This window comes from Erythrolamprus reginae, chromosome 3 (assembly GCF_031021105.1).
Source record: "Erythrolamprus reginae isolate rEryReg1 chromosome 3, rEryReg1.hap1, whole genome shotgun sequence".
Taxonomy (NCBI): Eukaryota; Metazoa; Chordata; class Lepidosauria; order Squamata; family Dipsadidae; genus Erythrolamprus; species Erythrolamprus reginae.
Window position 1 is genome coordinate 36093432 of NC_091952.1, and position 22506 is coordinate 36115937.

General features: G+C 36.4%; 1 protein-coding gene across 2 annotated transcripts in view; it reads left to right on the forward strand.

The window, feature by feature from the left end:
- The window catches only part of PTPRT (protein tyrosine phosphatase receptor type T), a 678043-nt gene that overhangs the window by 630034 nt on the left and 25503 nt on the right, over positions 1-22506 (forward strand). For both annotated transcript variants that reach the window (XM_070744761.1, XM_070744762.1), the window contains exons 20-26: positions 239-315; positions 3734-3770; positions 5604-5701; positions 10006-10122; positions 11829-11983; positions 15296-15431; positions 16689-16838. In XM_070744761.1, the coding sequence (XP_070600862.1) occupies positions 239-315; positions 3734-3770; positions 5604-5701; positions 10006-10122; positions 11829-11983; positions 15296-15431; positions 16689-16838 (770 nt within the window). The remainder of the gene's footprint in view (positions 1-238; positions 316-3733; positions 3771-5603; positions 5702-10005; positions 10123-11828; positions 11984-15295; positions 15432-16688; positions 16839-22506) is intronic.

The following is a 22506-nucleotide window of genomic DNA, read 5'->3' on the forward strand; positions in this document are numbered from 1 at the left end:
ATCACGTTCTATCATAGTTCAAGCAAGGCTTTAACAAGTCAGGATTTACAGTAAAGTATACAATAAACATATTGCTGGATAGTTTAGCCGTGGCATTTGGAACCAATATTATGTACCTTTAAATGAAAACATAAACATGAAGATATCTTCAAAGTTTTCTCCATTTGTACACTGTATTTTTTGTTTTGTTTTAATGTTCCTTTGTTTAATATTAACACTTTCTACCAATTATTTACAGATGATCACTCCAGGGTGAGACTGCAGTTACTAGATGGAGATCCTCATTCAGATTACATTAATGCAAATTATATTGATGTAAGTATTATAAGAAAATATTTTTTGCACAGAGAGATGTTTGTTTGAAGAATCGCTAAGCAAATTGTCTTTGGGTGTGATCCTTACTTAATGAGCTGCATTAGGTTTAAATAACTATATTTTGGTAGAAGACAGTAGCAGTACAATAGCCAATACTATCTATTCTAACTAGCAATCCCCCTTCACAATCTTAGAAATATTTTGTTAGTTTAACATTGAAAAAGAACATGGTGAGATCAGTGGAATTTACTTCTAGGTAAACATGCAAAGGATAAAATTCCTTCAAATGCCAATGTCTAAATAACCTTTTTTAATTTTGAAAAAATAATATATTGAAGCGATAGTTGTCATTTTTTTTCTTCCTCCCATGATCTCAATCGCCCCTTGTTGTTAGAAAATTAGATATGTAACCATGATGATCAATGTGATGATTGTTGAAAAAAGAACAGGATTGTGAAATGCAGTTTATTGTAAATTTATATATAAAGTATCCTGAAAAGTTTTTGCGAAATTAAAAAACAGAAAGAAGGATAAAGTTAACAAATTAAATAGTAATAGCACTTAGACTGATATACCACTTTACAGTTCTTATAGCCCTCTCTAAGTGGTTTACGAGTCAGGTTATTTCCCCCAGCATTTTGGGCCCTCATTTTACCCACCTCAGAAGGATAGAAGGCTGCGGATGACACCCAGTTATACATCTCCACCCCATGTCCAGTCAACGAAGCAGTGGAAGTGATGTGCCGGTGCCTGGAGGCTGTTGGGGTCTGGATGGGTGCCAACAGACTCAAGCTCAACCCAGATAAGACGGAGTGGCTGTGGGTTCTGCCTCCCAAGGACAATTCCATCTGTCCGTCCATAACCCTGGTGGGGGGGAATTATTGACCCTCCTCAGAGAGGGTCTGCAACTTGGGCGTCCTCCTCGACCCACAGCTCACATTAGAGAAACATCTTTCAGCTGTGGCGAGGGGGGCGTTTGCCCAGGTTTGCCTGGTGCACCAGTTGCGGCCCTATCTGGACCGGGACTCACTGCTCACAGTCATTCATGCCCTCATCACCTCGAGGTTCGACTACTGTAATGCTCTCTACATGGGGCTACCTTTGAAAAGTGTTCAGAAACTTCAGATCGTGCAGAATGCAGCTGCGAGAGCAATCATAGGTTTCCCAAAGCATGCCCATGTTACACCAACACTCCACAGTCTGCATTGGTTGCTGATCAATTTCCTGTCACAATTCAAAGTGTTGGTTATGACCTATAAAGCCCTTCATGGCATTGGAGCAGAATATCTCCGGGACCGCCTTCTGCCGCACGAATCTCAGCAACCGGTTAGGTCCCACAGAGTTGGCTTTCTCCGGGTCCCGTCGACTAAACAATGTAATTTGGTGGGACCCAGGAGAAGAGCCTTCTCTGTGGCGGCCCCAACCCTCTGGAACCAGCTCCCCCCAGATATCAGAGCTGCCCCCACCCTCCTTGCCTTTCGCAAGCTCCTTAAAACCCACCTCTGTCGTCAGGCATGGGGGAATTGAAATTTTTCCCTTCCCCCTAGGTTTTTTGAATTTATGCATGGTATGCTTGTTTGTATGATTGGTCTCCTAAATTGGGGTTTTTTAGATTATTTTTTAATATTAGATTTGTTACATTGTCTTCTTTATTGTTGTTAGCCACCCCGAGTCTTCGGAGAGGGGCGGCATACAAATAAATAAACAAACAAACAAATAAATAAACAAATAAATAAATAAATTTAAAAACCAATCATCCACATTCATCCTGTCATATTTCAATCATAGGCCGGGGTAGATGTTAAAATTTGATGGCCTCAGGCCTGTTGATGATAGTTCATTTTTAAAGCCTTAAGGAAAGATAGGAGGGTGGTGCAGTATGAATCTCCAAGAGGAGTTGATTCCAAAGGGGCTGGGGCCACCACAGAGAAACCCTTTTCCCTAGGTCCCGCCAGATGGCATTGCCTGGCTGATGGGACCTGGAGAAGGCCAACTCTGTGGGACCTGACCAGCCGCTGGGATACATGAGGCAGAAGATGGTCCCGTAAGTAATCTGGTCCGATGCCATGTAGGGCTTTATAGGTCATAACCAACACTTTGAATTGTGTTTGGAGACAAATCGGCAGCTTGGGGAGTGCTGGGTAAACATATACTCATCTGACTAATTAAAAAATGAATTTTTAAGCAAATTAAGTCAATAACTTCTAGCAAAGTACTACACATCCTCTTTTCTCATCTAAGTCTCATCTAATTGTCAATTAAATCACAGTGTTTTAAAAAATCTTCCAATTAAGAAAAAGGAAAACATGTAAAAATGTATACGCTACATGATTTCTTTTTTTAAAAAAAAAGCCCACATGCAAGCTAATGACCTCTCCTGCTTTGACAAGAAACAGATGTGGGCGCTACAGATGAAGGGACACAAATTCCTCCAAATATGTTTTGTTAGCACCGAATATAAGCTAAATCCTAAAGTTAGTATGGTTTAAGCAGGCAATATGAAAGTAAGATCTAGTTTTTAGTCCTAGTCATAAATCTCCTTTCTTATCGATGCATAAATGGTTTCAGAATTTTTAGAACTATCAGGAAATCTGAGACAGTTCCTACCATAAATAATTCATGTTGATATGAATGATACTATGCTTCTTTTTCATTCAGGGTAGTTTTATATAACTAATATTTTTGTGACTCTTTGTATCTCAGCTCAGATATGACCTTTAGAAGTCTGCAGTGATCACCTTGAGAAAGTCTCATTTGCTTTCCAGTTGTAAAATATAGTCTGGGCATTTTACCTGTCACTTTGTCTATCCCAAGCATTCAGATATTCGGTCTCCATCACTATCCTTCCTATCATTCATACTCTAGTTCTATGGGATTGGGTGGCATACAAATCCAAAAAAAATAAAAAAAATAAAAAAATAAAATAAAATAAAGTAAAGTAAAGTAAAATAAAGTAAAGTGAAATAAAATAAAATAAAATAATAAAATAAAGTAAAGTAAAATAAAATAAAATAAAATAAAAAAATAAAATAAAAAAATAAAATAAAATAAAATAAATAAAATAAAAAATAAAATAAATAAAATAAATAAAATAAATAAAATAAATAAAATAAATAAAATAAATAAAACAAATAAAATAAATAAAATAAATAAAATAAATAAAATAAATAAAATAAATAAAATAAATAAAATAAAATAAAGAATAAATAAATTTAACAATTGTACAATTGAGGATTTTCTGTCTCTGTCCTGACGATACATGAGAAATGCAATTTTCATATCCCTTTTCCTACTTCAGAAGCATCAAAGGCAACATTGATTTTTGCGATTTTAAGCAAAATTTTAACAAATCAAATGCATATCTGAATTGTGCCACAAATTGAAATTCATGGGTTTACCTTCGTTGTCTTCTTTTTAGGGATACCATCGGCCTCACCATTACATTGCAACTCAAGGTAAGTACTAGAGAATCAGAGTGTGGTCCAAATGAAAGAATGGGAAGGATTTATAAAAGGTATGAAGATGCCTAAAAGCTGGTAGCACTATTAATTAAGTAGATAAATTATTGTAGATGCTTTAGGGCAGTGGTCCCCAAAGTTTTTTCCACCAGGGACCAGTTTCAGCAAGACAATTTTTCTATGGCCCAGTGGGGGCGGAAAGGGGCGTGGTTGGGGGCGGGATTAAGCATGGGGGTGCTGGTCCTCCCCGCCCCTCTTTCCCGCCATTGTCCTGTGGCCGGCAGAACCTGCCTCCCAAGCTCTCTTGCCCCGCGGGAGCTAAGCGCTGGAGAGAGGGGGTCAGGCTGGCCCTCCTGCCTCCCCCCAGCCAAAAATGCAAAAGCGCCCCGCGGCAGAAGCCAAAAGAGGCTTGAGCCTCTCAGTCCTTCCCGCCCCTCTGTCCCATCCATCATCCTGTGGCCGGCAGAACCTGCCTCCCGAGGCCTCTTGCCCGGCGGGAGGCGAAGCGCTGGAGGGAGGGGGTGGCGGCATGAGGGCCGGCAGCTGCTGACTCCACGGATCGGTGCAACATGCCCCGCGGCCCGGTACTGGTCCGCGGCCCGGTGGTTGGGGACCCCTGCTTTAGGGCAAAGTAAACTAGAGAAGTATTTAGTTTGTTATTCAGCCTTGCCAGGGATGGGTTCTGCTTACCTTCCTCACCGGTTCGCATCGCCACAGAAGTGCACATTTTGTGTGCATGTGCAAGCAAAGCTTGCATGTATATCACTCCTGTAAATGGCCTTCTGTGTATGGGCAGAAGCCCATGGGCATGCACAGAGGAGTTTTCTGCCATCCGCAACAAACGGAGGATCGGTTCAGGAGTATGGATTTCCAGTCATCACTGCCGGTTTGGCAAGTGGCACCAAATTTCTGCTACCAGTTCTAAAGAACCAATCTGAACCAGCATCAACCCACCACTTGCCATTTTCACATTGATTCACTTAAAAGTTCTTTTTCAAATTAATTATGATTTCTTTAATAACAGTATGAATTCTTGATTTTTTTTCCTTTTTGGACCTGTTATCTTAAAATATGCTTCTAAAGACAAAAATACAAACATAATTCTGTTTTGACATAAACATTGAGTTTAGGACAATTTAATACATGCCTGGGTTTTTTATGCGTAGCAATTGAAATTTCACATATGTTGCACTTGGTTTCATAGGAATCATATTGCAATCAGTAAGATTCCTTTGTAATTAATTAAACTTGTGTTCTATTCTTTAATTTAATTTTATTTTTTGCAAGCTTACATTTTTTCACACGTTTTCAATACAGTTTTTTAAAAGGAGTTGAAAAATACAATCAGAAATATGAAAAGGAGATCCTAGCACCCAATTCTCAAAGGCAATGAAAAGATTTCTGTTAAAAATCACACATTCATTTGGTAATTAAAATGTAACCCAGGAGTATTATCACCTAACATCTCACCCTATAATTGAGGATGCATTTAGAATTCTTGGAGCCATTTATACTTCATAAGTTCTTTTACCAGACCTAGCACTATATGCAGGCATAAATTAATATTCTATATTTGTCTCATGTGTTACTCCAAAGTGACCTTCAATTATGAGTATTTATATCTATTTGTGGTACTAACTGAAAGTTTAGCACAGTATTTTAAATCCTAGTTACTTGTATGATTCCACAAATGTATCGCACTTCAGACCTAAGAAAGAAGATTTTGTTTCATTAGTAGAAGGGTGGTTGGCAGACAAATAAGTAAATTGAAATGTTTGTGCTAAAGTAATCTTTGGAATATTTCTTTTGTTTTACTTATTCTGCCTTCAGGGCCAATGCAAGAGACAGTGAAGGACTTTTGGAGGATGATCTGGCAGGAAAATTCAGCAAGTGTTGTCATGGTCACCAACCTGGTGGAAGTTGGCAGGGTAAGATGTTAATTTCCAAATTATCAGTCATATATTGTGCTCAGTGTTCCCTCTAATTTTTTGGGGGGGTGGGCGGAAAAGTATAGTGTCTGAGCGGCAGTCCCTTCGGGACTGGGCAGCACAGAAATAATAAATAAATAAATAAACAAATAAACAAACAAACAAATAAATAAAAAACCCACCCTGTTTTGCCTCAGAGAATTTCAAAATAAAATACTGTACTGTGTGTCTATAACAGTGAGCTCATAATAGGGCAACTCTATCAATATCAAAATGCCACTTAAATAGTTGAGCTACTTTCAAACTAGATTTTGATTTTCTTTCTCTCTTCCTTACTCCCATTCTTTTTCTTTCTCTTTTCCTTCCTCTCTTTTTTCTATCTGTTTCTCTCTTTTCCTCTCTTCCTCTCTCTCTCCTTCCCTCTCACTCTTTCCCTCTCGGCGTCTGGGCAGGTTTGGAAAACTCTGAGTTGATGATGATTTTTAAGTGAGCGATTGCTCACTGCTCAGCTTGTGCTTCTTATCATTCTTACATTTGCTCAGTTTGAAGGCCTTTATACCCCACTGACACATTAAGTGGCAATATATTTAAAATCTGCTTCAAATTTGCATTTAAATACAGATTTTACAATACATTTTGGTGTTGTCAGAATAATATGCATTTCTGAATAAATTTGCTAACTGAATTTCTAAACCTACAAAACATGTTTTTAAATAAATGTTTGTGCTAAGTACTCAGAATGTAATAAAGTCTGAACTATAATTACATTTTAATCTGCACATTAGATGAAAAGCAGAATAAGTTCATATTGCATTTCACACAGATAAAACTTTTCAAGCAGTCTTATCTTGCAGCAATGTATGATATAACTTCTGAGCTATATTTCTGATGTCCCAAATGTTAAAGTATTTGAACAAATACAATACTTGCTTTCTGATATGGTATAAAAAGATGAAGATAATATGAGATGAGGGGAGGGGAGAGGAGAGGAGAGGAGGTGAGCTGAGAACAGGGGAGAAGAGAGAAGGGGAGGGGAGAGGGGAGGGGAAGGGAGGAAAGAAGAGAAGAGAAGAGGTCCCCTCCCCCCGGGGACCACACTGGCCTACTTTAAAAATGAAATTCTGTTGCCTGATCTGAAGATATAACACACATATACAAATGCTATACACATACATAAATATATACCTGTAGTGTGTGTGTGTGTGTGTGTGTGTGTGTGTGTGTGTGTGTGTAAATCACTGTCCATTCTGAATATGTAGCGGAAAGAAGAAATTTGAGAGTTTAAAAAGTTGATGCTACACAGAACAAAACTCTGACTGAATCTTGATGTTCTGCTTCAGATACTATGAAGCTTCCTCCCAGAAGATAACAAGGATATTTAAGTGACCCAGATAATCCTGCAGACTCTGTTCAAGCATTGCTTATAAGCCATGTCCTGGACAGAAGGAAATAAACTTTTTCTCTTTTCTGGTGTCCTTACCACTCTGTACCTCCTTCCTGTTTAAAGCAATAATGCTTCCAAATCAGATAGTCCTGCAATATGACAAGATGCTCCCTCTATAGAAAGTGGTAAAGACAGGGGAATGAAGATGAACATTTCTCATACTATGCAGAAAATGCAGGCGCTGTAGTCCTGCTTCACTAGTGTCTCACTGTTGGGCAACCAAACTACTGTACTCATTAGCTGTATACCCAGAAACATGATGCTGCTAACCACCTCCACAGGTAAATTATTAACACATAGAAGTGGCTGTTTTTTCTGAAATCAACAATAATAAAAATTAAACAATCCGCAAAGTAATGCGTTAAGGCTGTATATTCTTAATTTTTTATTCTATTCATTGAATATATATTAAAGTAGACTAATTTCAAAAAGATGAGTGTGGCTTTCAAACTGGAGGAAAACCTAAACTATTTTGAAGCTAAAAAAACAATCTGTATTTTCTAAATAAAAGACATAGAATCCAATTTTAAAAAAGGGGGATTATGATTAAATATACTGATCAAACTAATAACAGTACCACAGCCAGCTTTAGAATTGACATTGAAGTGATAGACACTTTTGGTTTTTAAAAGATCAATTATTATTAGGACCAGAAGCAACCAGAAGTCAAGAAACATGCTGCAGCCTAGCACTTGGTCAAGTAAGAATAAAAGCCATGGAAGAAATATTCACATTCTATAATGTGTCTATACTTCTAAAGATCAGAACCATTCAGGCAACGGCTTTCCTGTCACACTCTATGGATGTCAGAGTTCAACTTTGAAGAAGAAGGATTAAGAGAATATTGATGTTTTATGAGCATTGTTTTATTGATGTTTTATGAACAGCCTTGAGGAAGGTTCCTGAGAATACCACGGGTAGCCAAGAAAACAAAGAAATGGATCACAGAACAAGCCAACTGATGGTTTTCATTTGAGACACAAATGGCCAAGTTCAAATGACCATATTTTGGACATACTATGCACAAATCATAATATATCCATAACTTTGTGAAATGTAGAAGGAAAAAGGAGAAAATGAACAGGATCAAAGTCACGAATTTAACTACTGCAGTGATGAATACACCATGGACCAAGGAGAAGAGACACTCTGACTCCAGACCTTCACTGCCTTGTGCCTATAGCCATGATTGAAAAGGCTTCAAGAGTAAACCTTGAAGCAAAATCTGGAGCCATAGTCCTGGAATCAGTTTGTGACTGTGTACAGCCACATTCTGAGAACTTCTGCAACATAGCTGCAATCAATCATATTGGCTTTACCATTCCAATGGGATTATTTCAGAAAGGGGGGATCTGCTACTTGGATAACAGTCTTTCCTCCATACTAACCTTCCTAGACCTCCTGCGCTTGAGAGGATATTTCAGCTTTGCATAGCTTTGCATTTTAGGAACTCTTTCCAGAGCACAATATCATATTGAAGCTTTTGAGACTGAAGGATGCCAATGATAGGAGACCTGAAGAATCTGTCCAGATAATTTTGAAGAAGGGTGAATATATACCAAGAGTTGACGCTGATTGGATGGCACATAACATATCAATATAAAAAGGCTTTTTATCTAGCTGGATCTTATAACAGCAGCAATTTTGCACAATTACATAATGTTAGTTGTGCATTTTTTTCCCGTCACCTTCTTTCTTTTTCAATCAACTTTTCTGATGTCATCTTTTCCCTCCACGTTGTGCACAGAATTAAATTCTGACAAGTTTATACTGGATTCCTTTTGTCTTTCCTAATTTTACCTATAGTAAAATCAGAATTAACTATTCAGTGAATGAACAATATTTTATGCTATCATTTTCCCAACTTTAATGTAGATAATAATTTTATCACGACAAATATTGTTAGGATAGCAAGTTTGGCAATTTGCAAACACTGCAACAATCATAATAGAATTTGTTCATGTATCACTATTCATATATGTATAATTATGTTTCTACCCTGTTTCCCCGAAAATAAGACGTACCCCGAAAGTAAGAGGTTTTGCAGAATTTGCTAATATAAGGCACCCCCCGAAAATAAGGCATAGTCAAGTTTACATACGGTATGGTGGAAAAACATATGGTACCATTCAAAGCTGTTCATAGTGGTATTGTAATAATGTGGCATCCCCTGCTGGCCCCTTCCATCACTTTGTACCATCCAGTACAGCAGACACAGTCTGCTGCTGTCTCACCGCCATTACAGTCTTCACTACAGTGCATAGACTGTAGTTCCTCTGGTGGCCGGAAGCTGCAATAGCTGGAGTATACTGTTGTACCATATAAGTGCCGTCGTTTGTGTGTGTGGGTGCCATACTGACAGGTACCGTACCGTAATCAGTGTACCATACGGTACACTTTCTTTGGGGGTGTCAGCTTTTCTGCCTGTGAATTTGTCTTATTTGAGAAATATAACGCACCCCCAAAAAATAAGACGTAGCACAACTTTTGGAGCAAAAATTAATATAAGACAGTGTCTTATTTTCGGGGAAACACGGTATATACTGTATTACTAGTCTAATTCACAGTGAAGTACTGCAAATATAGGCTGAAAAAGGTTTCTATAAAGAAATGAGTTTCATAGATCAAACACATAAACTACTGTATATCAAAACAAATAAACTACATCAATACTTATTGTTCTGTGTTTACTAATAATTGATGCAGACAATCATGTACATGAAAGGTGCTATTCATTGTCCTGCTTATTTCTTCTTCCACAGGAATGTACATTTTAAGCTCATATCTGGACCTCGAAAACAATATCTTACAGTTCAATATCATACATTAATTTTTACTTTTGTTACCTTCCCCTCCATAGGTAAAGTGTGTCAGATACTGGCCTGATGATACAGAAGTCTATGGAGATATCAAAGTGACCTTAATTGAGACAGAACCATTGGCAGAATATGTCATACGTACTTTTACAGTCCAAAAAGTAAGAATACATTGGTCCTACCTTCCTCATTAACTAATTTGTTTTCTAGTAAATCCATTTCTTTCCATGTTTCATTAAGAAATACTATAGTCAATATGAAATAATCCTTATACATTATACACATTGGTATATAAAGTAAATTAGATAGAGACGTAGAGGATAAAAAACATAGCTAAGTATTATCTTCAAAATCAGAGAAAATAACTCTATATGGAACAGCAACTTTCATGCATATCTTAATAATTTTCCATAGACTAAGGGAATTTATACCAGTGATAAGTAGAATTGTAAATAGAATTATAGATCTCAGACAGACTGCCTAGGCCCTAGGCCATCAAATCCAAATTTCTATTCAATATTTCTTTGATCTTATCTAGCAAACACAATCCTTTAGTATATTTACAGTTTATTGTTGATTGCTCTCACTATTACAGCAAAATGACATTCATCTTTATAGCAATAGAACCTAGACTTCTTCTTACCATTACTTTACATTATTATTTTCTTTCTCTTTTTCTTAAGAAAAAGGATAAAACTTTGGAGGAATACCATAAGGAAGATAATCATGATATTTCATACCATAAGGGTAGAAATTGGTAATATATTATTGCATAAAATAAACAGAATACTAGCTTTCTCTCTGCTTTCTATTATGATTTTATTTCTTTGCCACGCAGCAGAAAAGAAATACCAAAATCTTATTTGGAAACACTTTGAATTGTTTCCAGGAAGGTTTTTATTATATGATTATTTGTATCAAGCATCATATTGCTAATTATTGGATTATGTATGTAAGGGCATTTTTAAATAATTGCTACTTGTTTCTGAATGTCATTCTTTAGCAAAATGACAGATTAAAAAGCATATTTACATAATATATGTTTTGCACATATAAATGTTTCCTACTTTTACAGATTTTTTTTCAGAAGTAGTCATAACCTCCATAATACATTTTTGAAATACTAAAACAATCCAAAACTATATTACTATAATTTGCATGAACATAGCATTTTCAGAATAGTTATTTGGCATGCATCCATTGTCCTTAATTTGGATTTCTGCCTTCCTGAGTATATGGTACTTTCCAAATACAAAAAATATATAGAAGGTAGCTTAATTATGTACCATTTATACTTTGGAGGTAATTGGAATATTTCTACTTTTTTAAAACTAGTTTGCTCCAACTTACTACCATATATTGGATGTGAATTTGCCAGCTTTAACAAAGCAAAGTTATGATTGCTTACTAGTACACAGCTCCTTGCCTTTATTCAAGGAGTAATAGAGGATAATTGCACAGCATTTTCTTGAATTCAATTCATGAACCTTGAAATTTTATTTTTTTTTAGAATCACCCAAATTGTACCTATATGTGTGTACACAGAGAAATACACAGATAAGCACATCTTTTCACTTTTCACTTTCAGAAAACACACACACACACACAAAATACTTGAAGATGCAACTAGAGTAGAAGGAAAGTTCAATTGTTTGACTGTTTTAGGTGTCCCATGAATAAGATAATAGAAGCAGAGTTAGGATTTTTTTTTCATTGTAACATTCTAAGTAAAGTGAGATTTTATATTTAGATTGATCCTGTTGGGTAAATTTAGTCTCAACCTAATAAGAAACAACTTATAATTAAGTAGTAGTAATTGTTATGAAAGAGATTAGAATATTTATATATATATATATATCCCTTTCAGAAAGGCTACCATGAGATTCGAGAAATTCGTCAATTCCACTTCACTAGCTGGCCAGACCATGGGGTTCCTTGTTATGCTACAGGTCTCTTGGGCTTTGTTCGACAAGTGAAGTTTCTCAACCCACCAGATGCAGGGCCTATTGTTGTGCACTGCAGGTACAAACTTTGTTTCCATCTTTCATTTCCTTTCATCCATTTTTTCCAGTGTTGCTTATTTCCCTAGCTTCTAGTCATTCCACTAGATAAAATGAATGTTGCATTATCCAAAAACCTATCATACAACAAATCTTCTGCAAATGTCTATGGGGATTTTCGATCATCCAACTAGATGCAACTGGACTTTTTTTTCCCCTTGATGACGTTCCATTTCAGAGTTGAAGAAACTTCAAGTAGAAAATCCAGTTGCCTCTTGAAAAAGCACTTTGGGGACATACCTTCTATATATCAACTGCATTTATTTCTCACATTAGATCCACTGCTGCTCAATCTCTGTTTCAAAAAAATATAGTTTGTCCCAAGCAAATAGAATAATTGTTTCATAATTTCATAGTTTGGTAGTTACATAACCTTTGACTCCAACATAGAAGACTAGATTGAGTATTGCTCAGTATCTTCCTGAGTAGGGTGCTATGACTACTATACTTCAAGTGAGTTCTAAGTATTATTAACATTCCTTTCTCAATGTAATATATGTTCAAAATGTAAACCTGATGGAAGCATTTTCTATTATAACAAAGTTTTAAAGCATATTACATATATCATAAATACTGTTCTAAAAGTAGGTAGACAACATGATCCTGATTCTGAAGATGTTTCTTTTTAATTTTAAATGGCCCATATGTACCTAACCTTTTATTTGTTAAGTGTTCAAATAGAAATATCCAATACAATAGTGATAGCAAAATTTCCCTAAAGCTTTAGTCACTCAGTAGTGAGATGGGTGGCATATAAATTCAATTAATAAATAAGATATTTCCTGGGATAGTTAGAGCAACCAGAGTAGAGTTGAAAAAATTCAGAATGTAATATATTGGCCATCTGATTATTTTCATCTCAAAAATTTGGATAGTATGGGTCAATACTTAAGAATACATTTAAGTATGTTAACTTTATATTTATTACAATTCTGAATAGCAGGAAAGTGACTTAAAGAGAATGAAATGCTATATATTCATTAAGATGATGCCGATTATTCCCTAACTCTAGTTTAATATGGTTGATAATAATTCATACTCTATTCACATCTCCTGGATTTTGCAGTAGTATTTCGTCTAGCTGCATTTTCATCATACCTGGGGAAGGAAATGGTATGTTCTTTCCTGTTTGCAGAATGATATCACAGTGGGAGAATGGAGACAGGGAGGATGATTTGCATTTAGAGGCAAATCATTTTTTTTCTGTCCGACCTGAACAACTGTGCACGGCAGAAATAGCATGTGAAATTATTTTCCAGTGAGACTCACTGACTGCCATTGTGAGTCAATCAAGGGTGAACATTTTGGTAGAAGCAGTGGAAATACCTAGTGTCATACAATTTTAGAAGATTAATTTTCTGTGGTACTGGCTGCTGGACCTTAACGTGGAAAACTATCAGCAGCCAGCAGCCAGCAGCCATTTATATGCACAGCGATAACTAAATTCCACCTTAACTGGTAAGGACAGGAATTCTCCTGCCATCAATTGTCCCATATCAGCAGGCAATGGCTACATTTGTATTCTGCTTCATGAAATCTTAAATAGGCCCATTTTTAGAAATGGCCAAAGAGTTAATTTGGATTTTATTCATGTAATAATTTATTGTCACTCTGAGTTATTTTTAGAATTATAACAATTTAAAAAATAAAATATATGCAGAGTTCTTTTTTTTTTCCACTGAGAATCAAACTATACCATTAGTAACTTTGTAGTAGTGACCATTTGTATTCCTTTGGATAGTGGGGTTTTAAATTAACCAACACAATTGCAGGGGGTTTTGAAATTTTTTTTCCTAGTACAGTAATACCTCGTCTTACGAACCTAATTGGTTCCGGGGGGAGGTTCGTAAGATGAAAAGTTCGTAAGATGAAACATTGTTTCCCATAGGAAACAATGTAAGATCAATTTATCCGTGCAATGAGAAAAAAACGCAAAAAAACGCTGCCACCCGGCTGTCATCTTTTGAAGTTCGGGTTTGGCGTTCGGGTCCAGGAGGATGCTGAGAAGCCCCCCAGCTGTTTTAAAAGGTGACGGGGCTTCTCAGCGGCCTCCCGAACCCGAACTTTTGCCGAACTTCTGGGTTCAGCACTCGGGAGGCCACCAAGAAGCCCCACCGCCCGGCTGTCACCTTTTAAAACAGCCGGGGGCTTCTCAGCGGCCTCCTGAATGCCGAACCCGGAAGTTTGGGTTTGGCGTTCGGGTTTAGGAGGACGCTGAGAAGCCCCTGGCTGTTTCAAAAAGTGACAGCCGGGCGGCGGGGCTTCTCGGCGGCGGCGGGTTCGTAAGAAGGAAAAAGTTCGTAAGAAGAGGCAAAAAATTTCTGAACCCCAGGTTCGTATCTCGGGTTGTTCATAAGACGAGGGGTTCATATCAGGAGGTACCACTGTACTTAAATTCAAACATGCTTTTAATGAACTCTGGGGAAATGTGATTTTAATACATTTAAAGTTGACTGTGTGAACAAAATGTATTTGTGGAATATGTGGTATTGAAATAAACAAACTAGCTCAGCCTTTTTCTTTACACATTCTTCTTATAGTCTTCGGAGAGGGGCTGCATACAAATCTAATAAATAATAATAATAATAATAATAATTATTATTATTATTATTATATGTGCAGAAAAGTCCTTTCTTTTTCCCTTCTTTCTTAACTGAAACTATAACATTCATTGTGCAAATTGGATTCCCTGTATGCCAGACAAAGTTGGAAAAGTACTTCTGCAAGACACACTTTCCTGAAAGATTACAACACTCAGAACTCCCAATAATGTGGACATTTTAAAATTAATTTTAACATCTAGATTGCCAAATGAGTGAGAAGTTGGCATTTTGCGACTAGACTTTTCTTTCTCCAGAAATAACCTGCCTAATCTTCAAGGACCAAAGTACAGAAGGATATATGCAGATTTTAAAAGACATATCCCTTCTGAAATAAATAAGAAACTTGCTTAAAACAAAGAAAGTGAAAAGATTACTGCTTCAAATAATGTAGCTCATCTCTCTTTCATCGGGTTTTATTTAAAACAAAGGCGAGAACCAAGCTTGATTTTAAAAAAAAATTACATCTTTTTCTTTCTCTCAGTACTTTTTTAAAAATTCCCTTCTTTCTCAGTTTTGCAGCTTTGCAAAGGGAAGCTGAAATAGGCAGTAAAGCTCAGATCTTTGTAGCAAACAGGGACTAAAGAAAAAAATATACAGCATTTGCACCATATGTCCATATATTGCATGGTTCATTGATGAGATTCTTGTTCTGGTTTCTATCTCTCTTTCAGTGCTGGTGCTGGGAGGACAGGGTGCTTTATTGCCATAGACATCATGCTCGACATGGCAGAAAACGAAGGCGTGGTGGATATATTTAATTGTGTGAGAGAGTTGCGATCCCAGAGAGTTAACTTGGTGCAGACAGAGGTATCCTTTTTTTGATTCTCTTGTTTTTCAGCCTATCCCTAAGCAAAAGTTTAGTATTTTCAGACAGATATAAATTGAATAAAATAGAATAAAAGATAATCTTGTGAAAATGGATGATATTTCAAAATATTTTCAACACACTAACTTAATTTTAATAAATTATGTCAGATTAATTTAGCAATATTGCTTTCCATGATGTAAAATATTTCTATGCTCAATTATTGTTTAGGGATACACACTTACAATACATGCATGAATGGGTGAATACATACATACATACATACATATATAATTATTTTTTGCTAAAGTTCTTACAGAAACGGAAGTACCAATGTAGAAAAATCATATTTTTCAAATGCCCATGTTCACCACCAAATTCAAAGAAGCATGATTTATAATGGCCAACATTATATTCCTAGTCTATTTTTTGTTGAACTAGTTAAGCTGTATCAGTTTTCATGAACTGAAATACAATCAGCACTATAAGCACTTACATAGATTTCTCAAGTAATCAAGGTCAGAATGTTAAATTATGTTGATTCTTTCTCCTTGTAAAGCAAGTGAAATTCTTTTTGGAGTTGGGCAGCCTAGAAATTCAATCAATCAAGCAGTCAATAAATAAATAAAGAATGCTTATGATCTTCTAGTTAGTACAAGTTCATTCAGATATATTTATTGATCGGGGAACTGTTTTTGTGTTCATTTTCCTTCTAGCAAATGACTGATTATATTAAAGAGTAAAATAAGTCAGTCTACTTAACAAATAATGAAACCAAACAGAATATTTCATGGTTAGAATAGTCATGGAATCAAATTTTATTTTCATTTAAAATATTGAGGATTTAGACCCAGCAATTTATTCAACCATATTGTAGACAGTATCAAATAGCTGTACACTACACATAGCTGTAGACATAAACAATTATGATAAAATTAATAATTTTTATCTACTGGAATGCTTATACTTCTTATAGTATAGTCATCACCAATACAGTAACAAATGCTCCCTCGGGATTTAATTTGTTCAGAGGCCAGAGTGGGGTATGCAAATAATGTACTTCTTGTACTTGCATAGTAATGGTAATGGTAAACTGTAAGCATTTCTCACATTGTACTCATTTGTTGGTTCAAGAAAGTGTTCAGTTTTCTTGTTGACCTGAAGTTCTTGGAAGTTTCATTAAAGTAAAAGACTTTACAATTGCTTCTGAAGGTCCTGAACGATGATGATGATGAGCAACTAACTTTTTTGATATGTAGGAACAGTATGTGTTTGTTCATGATGCCATTCTGGAAGCGTGCCTTTGTGGCAACACTGCCATTCCTGTTTGTGAATTCAGATCTATATACTACAACATCAGCAGATTAGATCCACAGACAAATTCCAGCCAGATAAAAGATGAATTCCAGGTAAGGTAATGGATAAATAATGTTCCTTATATATACTCAGTCATAGAAAAGTATGGCTAATGTGCCTGTGTTAAAGTAGATTTTATAAAGATTACAAGAGATTTTAAGGATTATTCAGGATTTTCTCAAGAAAGAAGTGTATCAGAGTTTGTTGCAAAATCAAAAACAGAAGCACACAAAGATAACTGATTCATCTGGAATGATTAACTTGTTTAAAAACATAGTAACAGATGAGTTTACAATACTATTAGGAGAGGAGTTCTTCAAACAGTTACCGACAGCAGAGAACAGTTAATTTAATCTCAGCAGAGTTCTGAGTGGACTAAACCACAACCAGCTTTAAGCTTAAATTTTAACTTAAGCTTAAGCTTAAGTTGTAGCAATGTGGGTTAGTCAGTCAATGAATCAGACTTAGTATAAAATAGAACAATATTATTATTTACAGATAGGCAAATAAGCAATAGTAGTTACACAGTCCAAATATCATACACATATAATTCTAATAATGGTTTACAAACCAGGTTAACGCACACACCAAAAATATAGCACACAGCCAATACAAATACAGTAATACCTCGTCTTACGAACCTAATTGGTTCCAGGGGGAGGTTCGTAAGATGAAAAGTTCGTAAGACAAAACATTATTTCCCATAGGAAACAATGTAAAATCAATTAATCCGTGCAATAAAAAAAAACAAACGCAAAAAACCACCGCCGCACGGCTGTCACCTTTTGAAACAGCTGGGGGTGCTTGCCAGCGTCCTCCTGAACCCGAACGCCAAACCCGAACTTCCGGGTTCAGCATTCGGGAGGCCTCCGAGAAGCCCCCCGGCTGTTTTAAAAGGTGACAGCCGGGCGGCAGGGCTTCCCAGCAGCCTCCCGAACGCCAAACCCAGAAGTTCAGCAAAAGTTCGGGTTTGGGAGGCCGCTGGGAAGCCCCGCCGCCTGGCTGTCACCTTTTAAAACAGCCGGGGGGCTTCCCAGCAGCCTCCTGAACCCGAACTTTTGCCGAACTTCCGGGTTTGACATTTGGGAGGCTGCTGGGACGCCCCGCCGCCCGGCTGTCACCTTTTAAAACAGTCGGGGGGCTTCTCGGAGGCCTTCCGAATGCCGAACCTGGAAGTTCGGGTTTGGCGTTCGGGTTCAGGAGGACGCTGGGAAGCCCGCCGGCTGTTTCAAAAAGCGACAGCGGGGCAGCGGGGCTTCTCGTCGTCGGCGGCAGCGGGTTCGTAAGAAGAAACAAGTTCGTAAGAAGAGGCAAAAATTTTCTGAAGCCCGGGTTCGTATCTCAGGTTGTTCGTAAGACGAGGGGTTCATATCCTGAGGTACCACTGTATCTGTAGTAAAGAACTCCCCGCAAGAGGAACAGCATTGACTCCCTCTTATGGCCAACCAGCAAATGTTTCTTAAAGGTACAGTTTTAAAATGACATTTGTGAGCTTCTGTATTGCAACACCCAACATAGTTACATACAATATACTAACAGTTGCAATGCCTATTCATTGGCTAACCTTGGTAACATGGCTCTCCCAGTTCGTGAATACCTTAACAAAGTGAACCCTATAAACGTTAAAATCCTTTTCAGGTTAAAGTCCATCCAGCAAAGACCAGTGAAGACTTTTCCCATTCATATAAAATTGACAAAGATATCAAGGAGTCCAAATGCCTTTTATAGTCTCCATCAGGAAAAAAAAATACTCAAGTTAATTCAGGATCCGCTTGGCCCCAAGAGTGTTTGTGGACAAGAGCCAATCTTCCTCCAATAATTTTCATTGAAATATTCTATTTATCTCTTCATCTGAGAAAGTCTCTCCTCTGTATACAAAGGTATCATTTACAATAATGTCCACATGAAAATGTCCAAGTGTGCTGGAAAACCACTTAGAAACTGCTGCTGAGTAAGAATGCAGTGAAATGTGCAATGATAGATTGCACTATATGCCCATTTCCCTGCTGTTTTGCAAGATGCACTGACTGCCAATTGGCTTATAAATACAAATTAAGTTACTGGCTGTTACTCTTAAAGCCCTAGTTATGTCTCCATATATTTCCACAGCATAGGAATGGGCACATTCCAGTTGCCATCAATTAAGCAGTTTCATCTTATGGAACCTAGGAAGGAAGGTGATGACTCTCATTGATGGACCCTCATCTGTAGAATGCTACTTTCCCAGAGATTCATACTTTTCTCACTTTTCTAACTTTCTACAAATTGTTTAAGACCTCGTTGTCTTCCTGGATTGATTTTTGGGGGCTTGGCATTTGGGATCATCAATCAGCTATCCTTTTTTCTCTGTCCCCCCCCCCCTTTTTTTTCTCTTTTTATCTGTAAGTTTCCCGAGGTGCTATAGAGTTAGGCAGTCTCAAAATTAATCATATAAATAGTGTAATAAGCAGGGCTTTGATAAGTAGAGATTTCATAGATAGATGCAAATGTACAAGTAAGACTTTCATTTCATTTCCTATCTCTCCAGAAAATGATTACAAAATGCCTGGCTAGGAAAGCTTATGTCTAGAAGCATGTGATCTTTGTCAAATAATTGACATACACAATTATCCAGTTCCCATTGTTTGGAAAAGAGAGAAGCCAAAGGAAATAGGTCAGGTTATTTCCAAGTTAATTTTGGGTGAGCCTTAATTGTCTCATCTGTCTTTAGACATAAGATATATTATTTTAAATACTGAAAAAGAAATGAGAGATAAGAAACTAAATTTGAGATGAAACTTCCTAGTCACAAGACTAAAATTGCAAAACTCAGCCATGAAAATATAGGTAGGAAACGTGACAACTTCTGAACATGATAGATTTTTTTCATCATTATTATAAAAATTGCAAACCATACTTAGATATCAGAGGTATACTCCTGAAAAGTATTTATCCAACAGTGTTATAGATTAACCATTGAGATTAGTTATTTATTTATTTTTAGTTCTTGTTTGTCTTAAGTGTTTGCTTTGATCAATGTTCTAAGTTATGCTCATATTGCTTTACTTTCATATTACACTACTGAAAAGTTTCAATTCTATGACACAGAGAAAATATAATTAAAAGCTCCCACCTGCTCCATATATATATACTTGTCAGACTCTGTGCCAAGGTTTGATTTGTAAATCACAGCTTTTCCCATGCTTATTACAATTGATTGCCTATTGCAATTTAAAAATTGTTAAAGCCAATAGACATATTATTGTAGATATACATTATTGTATATTATTGTATATATGCATTATTGTACAGTATTGTATATATGCATAGGTCACCTCAGAACTTAGTCTTTTTTCTCCTGTAAGTTAAAAGGGTCAGTCTTTTTATGGCCTTGAGGTACAGCTAAAAAATATTCAAGTAATGATCATTTCTAGCCTAGGAATCATTGGTTCCCAACTTGCATCACCTTTTCCTTTCCTTGTCCTCCATCAGTCTGCGTTTCTCCCTCTTCCTCCTCCTAATTGTGGACAGATGGAAGGAATAAGGTTTTTCCTTACTTCTTTGACTGAAGCAAATAATATTTCCTGCCTTTCATGCTTCTCTGCTCTTTCGTTCTTCTAACACTGGATAGCAAGAAGGGATTAAGTATATGAGAAAACCAAAATGGGAATAACACCTGTGACAAGCTTTTTGTAATCAGAACAGACATCTATTACGCACTGTATTTATTTAAGGAGATGGAGCCAGTTCTACAAAGCTTCCACTGAGGGCCAAAGCCTTTTGTTAAAATCATTGTAGTTATTTTTGGCAGGAAGAAGTTGCCTGGAAGCAAATTCCCAATGATGTTGTCCTCAAATTTTGGAACAGATTGTAGAAACTCCCAAATGGAAATAATAATCAAATAATCAACCAATACAATTAGGTGATGGTGGATCTGTACAAGGGAATATGGACTAAAACATGAATGTTGTTTGAATTTAAGAAAGCTTTATTGGATATTTGAAATCTCTTGACAAAAAATAAGAACTTTGCCTTTCTGTAAATTCTCACTATAAAATCATTTAGAAAAGCTAGCTATGTATTGAGTACTGATGATAATTTATAGTCAAGGAATAAGACTGAGTATGCAATGGTTCTGTTAATGACTGTATTTGGTGAGAAAAATATAAGCGTGCATTTACTGAAGGAAAGTCAATGTAGATGATTGGGTTCTTGCAGCTGTTAAATCTTCAATACAATTGCATACAGGGGAGTGCCTTAGTGAGGGATTTACTGTGTGAGTAACCAGGTCCTCCACAAAAAAGACATTGGTCTTTTGTGGTTGAACCTAAACTGTTTTTGGCAAATTGTGAGTTGTTTATTCTCATATGCATTGGTTCAGTTCTAAAATCTTACAAATATTATGAGAAATCAAGGAAACAGAATAGTGGTGACTTTCTTTCCTGACTATTCTGCAGAATTGTATCACATCTTCAATTGATGCCCAAGCAAATTAAATGCTGTCATATTCTCTGCAGTGCATTGACAAATGGTTTTGTCTTGAATTTCTTCTGACAGTCCCTCCTTGAATTGGCCAGTTAAGTATTCAAGCCCACATGCTGAATTAACAACTGAAACTCAGCAGCATATTCTTGCACCAAATGGTTATACTGTATATATTTTTTTTGCAAGTGATGGATTTCACAGTCAATAGACACTTGTTTGAGCGAATTGTCAAAGTTAAAACTTGAGCATGCTATTAAATTAGTAGTATAGTTTTCCAAGTCTGGAGTCTTCAAAATCAGAAGGGAAGTCATTCTCTCACAGTTATTAGACTAATCATAATAGGAGGATAGCTATGTTATTCTCACACAAAAAATCAGCAAGAATCTATTAGCACTTCTTCAGAATAATACATTTTATTAAAAAGGCATAAGCCTTGATTATCTGATTCATAGAGCAGTTCAACTGACATAGGATTTAAGCTGGGATGAGGCAAGGTGATGCAAGAAAGTGATTAAGCAAATTACATTCAAGATAGATTACAAATGGCACATTTAAAAAAGTGTTTATTAAGACCTGTAATATAGATTTTAAAAAGTGTTTATTAAGATCTGCAATGTATTTTTAAAAAGTATTTATTAAGACTTTTTGAAATACTTGAAAATGTTTGATGCATGTAAATTGTGCAGTCTCTATAGTGCTGATAAAGTTCTGTTGTTCCAAAACAGCTACTTTGAGATCTATAATCAAGTTTCTTGGGAAATTAAAATGCACCAATCTTACTATGTCCTTGTTTTAACTCCTGATATTAAACATGTCTATTAATTGTTTTGCAAAAAATATTGCCTAGTTGTCCAATGTGGAATAAGAGGAGACTGCTGACAGATAACATTTATCTAATTAAAGGAAGAGCGTGTGGCATAAATGTGCCACCAATCTTGATTGTCAAGCTGTTGGGGCCTGTGATGACATTGTTGATATAAATCCGGTTTGTATTGCAAGGCACAATTCCCCTTGGTTAGCATCATTGTTTTTTGCTGGTGAGAATCTGTTTCAGGCTTCATCGGTATAAGTAAGTATGAATAAACCATCCAGTGCCTAAGAAAGTGGTCACCACAGCTAAAATCCCAAAGAACAAATTAATACCAAATGTCAGATATATATATATAATAAAGAAATAATATCAGTAAAAATAATATACTTACTAAGGGGAATTCAGATGCACCAATGGAAGAAGAGGCTACTCATAATCACTTGTGT